The sequence below is a fragment of the Octopus bimaculoides genome, chromosome 6 (assembly GCF_001194135.2).
Source record: "Octopus bimaculoides isolate UCB-OBI-ISO-001 chromosome 6, ASM119413v2, whole genome shotgun sequence".
Taxonomy (NCBI): domain Eukaryota; kingdom Metazoa; phylum Mollusca; class Cephalopoda; order Octopoda; family Octopodidae; genus Octopus; species Octopus bimaculoides.
This window is the reverse complement of record NC_068986.1, coordinates 2,179,473-2,183,424: the sequence shown is the minus strand read 5'-3', so window position 1 is coordinate 2,183,424 and position 3,952 is coordinate 2,179,473. Positions and strand designations below refer to the sequence as shown.

General features: G+C 37.5%; 1 protein-coding gene across 1 annotated transcript in view; it reads left to right on the top strand.

The window, feature by feature from the left end:
- LOC106867233 (PAS domain-containing protein cky-1) overlaps nt 1-3,952 on the top strand; it is a gene marked incomplete at its 3' end in the record, with an annotated part of 76,300 nt that overhangs the window by 63,158 nt on the left and 9,190 nt on the right. Inside the window, exon 3 of the mRNA XM_052968405.1 lies at nt 2,953-3,119. Coding sequence (XP_052824365.1) covers nt 2,953-3,119 — 167 coding nt within the window. The remainder of the gene's footprint in view (nt 1-2,952; nt 3,120-3,952) is intronic.

Below are 3,952 nucleotides of genomic sequence, written 5' to 3'. Positions count from 1 at the left end.
CTCTCTCTCTCTCTCTCTCTCTCTCTCTCTCTCTCTCTCTCTCTCTCTCTCTCACACACACACACATACACACACAAATATATAAGAGTTGTTAGTGAGGGATTATCAATCAGGCAAAATACTCTATAAGCTTTCAGTTAGTACACTAGGCTAATAATATCATAGGCTAATAGTGTAATAGTACACTATTAGCCTAGTGTAATAGTACACTAGGCTAATAACGCTGTGTATTCTTGTGGCAGGGTCCGAGGTTGTAGTTCATCACCATTCTCTATCGTAAATCCGTGGTTGTGGTACACACACACACACACACACACACACACACACACACACACACACACACACACACACACAGAGAAAATGATAGGCTTAATATAATAGAGGAATTTAGGAGACCATTCACACAGAAAAGAACTCAAAAGAGCATTTATTACGTACAAGGAATCCTAGAATCGGACAAAGCTTTCGAAACCGCTGAGTAAGGGGCAATTACTTACTTTGGTCCTTGTATTTTGACATTATATTTCCTCTCTATACTCAGGGCCAGTGTTATTCCTTAGGCAAACCAAACGATTGCGCTGGGAGCTGACATCTGCAAACGCCACCCGTATTCTGAACATCTGAGAGTAATTTCTTAATCTAACTAAAACCATGGTCTCTGAAAGGGCATAAAAAAAAAAGATAAAGAAACATGTTAGCGAATGTTTTTTTCTTTTTTTTAAAATTAAATCTTACTCTCAGTATCTATATTTGTCAACGATGAATTGAGGAGTTGGTTGAACCCTGTTTTAGTAATGACAGAAAATTGAATCATCATCAGTTGGACTGTTGTACACTTTCTAATTATAAGCTACTGATCCTGGGTGTATTCACCAAGCCGCCATAACTGGAGAAAGTGTGCACTTCGTAAGAATATTCTAGCAACGGCTCTGTCTATTGTGGGTTGGTTAGATAGATAGTAGTGATATAATGGTGTCTATTAAATCAGTTATAATTGTTTTTAATTCTCCTCTACAAAAACATCGTTGTTTGTAGGGTATACTTAACCCGTCGCCAAGTTTAAAACACAACCATTTGGCTTTTAATTGACTTTAGCGGTGTCTACCATATTGCAAGCATTTATGCTATAGCTCCCTTCCTCACATTAGAGTTGGGAGCCCAGAAAAAGCTTATAAGAATTACTCTTTCTTCTATGACTAAGGTACTTAAAAACAAAACGCAACGAAAGCCAAATGAAATTATATTTATCGGTCGGGAGTCGATAAAAAGTAGCGCGTCATGTTTGAAAGACGAGCCGAGTCACAACCGACAGCGTCTTAAATGAATAAAATGCATAGGATGTTGTTGTCCTATCCTAGATATGCTGTCTGAAAATAAGGATGGTTACGATTGGGTCGTAGTTGATCATGGCAAACTTGTGTTAAACTCAAACAAAATAGCAATAACAACGACGATAGAAAGTCATTCAATCATCTTTTGATGTACATCAAAGTTGTTATCACACTCAGTTACTATACGAAGTTGGTGGCTTTTGACAGAGTTGTTAAAACACCGCACAATATGTTTTGCGGTATTTCATCGAGATCTTTTCGCTCTGAGTACAAACCCACCGAGGTCAAGTTTACCTTTTGACCTTTCGGGGTTTATAAAGTAAAATACTAGTTACGTACGGGGTTCGATTTCATTGACTATCCATATGTACTGGTAAGTAATGGGCAAGCATGGCGTAGTATAACCCAACTCTCTGCTCAGCCGTGGAAGTACGATGGCAGGTGACGTGATACTCACCAGCTCATCAACAGCTTCTATCTATAGCGTCTTATATTGTTCCCGACACACGCACGCAAACATGATTCACTGACATGCACACACCCTTTTCTTAAAATGGAAACTCCTATTGAGAAAGGATAACGCGAAAGAAAAAAGTGGAGGTGTTTAGTAATTGAATCTAGAGAGTATACTAATACCTATTGTATTATGTAGCCGAAAGAAACCGCTCTTGCGACCGGAAGTGGAATAATTGGACGGTCATGTTTTGTTTGAAAGAAATCAGATCTAAAATTTGTAGGCGGAGAAGTTTGCGTAAACAATAGATGGTTGCTCTAAACTATATATGATACTTAGTTTCTTTCCCCTAGCTTTTAGGATAAAGTTCACCGAGGTTAACTTTGCCTTTCATATCATCATTATCGATAAAATAAAATACTAATATTTATTGGAATCGATTCAAACATGTATCCGTTTCCAATAATAATAATAAAAAATTCTATTTTCTTAATCAAAATAAATCAATACCACCAGACGGACATTCACAGGTAAAAATTAATATGAAAAGATTGATTAAAGCTTTCATATTGCTGAATAAAGATACAAATTAATGTAGTCATTATGTCTCAATATCTTAATTCTGTTCAACGAAATGTCTGATGTAAGCAGGGTTTTTAACACTCTAGTAATGTTCCCGATTGTCTGTACCTGCCTACCTATCTATCTATCTATCTATCTATCTATCTATCTATCTATCTATCTATCTATCTATCTATCTATCTATCTATCTATCTATACTAAGTCAGCCTGTGTATGTGTTATTATTATGTCCCAAGACACAACAAAATTTGTTTCGACGCATGAATTCGCATCACGAATTTTGCAAACCATATACAAAAGCAAAATCAATATTTACATATAGCAATCTGCACATTATCTCTTGGTGTCCAACAGTTTTCTGCGTCGAAACAAATTTTGTTGTGTCTTGGGACATAATAATAACACATACACAGGCTGACTTACAAGAAAGAAGTGGAATTGAACCTGTACGTGTGTTATTATTACCATTGGCGTAATGACTTTCCAAGGACACAACAAAATGTATTTATTTATTTATTTATTTATTCATATCTTTATCTGTTGTTTGCTCCCTCAATTATATTCCTTATTCAATTTTCATTACAGGTCGACCAAGGGGGCATCGAAACAGAGACGGGACCAGATCAATGCACAGATTAACATGATGCGAGATTTGCTTCCTCTGGCCGAGACAGCGCGACAGCGACTCTCTCAGCTCCAGATAATGTCTCTTTCATGTGTTTACATTCGAAAGTGTAACATCATGAGCAGATGTAAGTAAACTATCCTAATATCAATTTCCTGCTGTTTAGATCCGATTAACGCTGAAGAAAGGAAATTTTCTGTTGTGCCACTCTACCAACATGCATTCTCAATCTTTGATTGTGACCCTAACATGGATTGTTTAAAATGTCTTCGACAACCTCCCCCTCCCCCATCAACACCACCACAATCATCATCATCATCATCATCATCATCATCATCATCATCATCATCATCTTTTGAATAGTTTATGTTCTTTTCTACCACAGCTGCAGCATCGTCTCTTAGAAAGGTAGAAATGTGTCCGTATGCTACATCAGTTTTGTTTTGATGTAAGATTAGGATTTTGTTGTTGTTCTGAAATATTCTAGTGTTTCGTCTTTTCTGCAGAAAACGTGCAATGTCAGCCGTGTTATTTTCTACTGTGTTGTTTGTGTAGAGTGGCTTCAGGTTAAAGCTAACTGAACAAATCTAAGACCACAGGCGTTCCAACCGTTCAGCACCGAAGTCCTTAAACTGAGCAAGAAAAATTCCTCGATCTGCTCTGCAGCATTTTTTAAAAATCTAATAACTCTAACATCGGGATCAACATCGTGCTGGCAAAACACCGCCCCTCTAAATAGAAACCTTACCTGTCATTGTAGGTTTTGTGGTATGAAGCAGAGCAGGCCTTGCCGTCCACTCAACAAAACACATAGCAAATGACCCAGAAGCACTCAAGCAAACCGAGTCCTCAACTTGTGCCATTTGCCAAAAGTTTTGCAAGAGCCACATTCGTGTCCATGGAACACGATTAACGCTTTATTTTCCTAAACCCTCATTTAACGTTCACAAGAGAATCCAT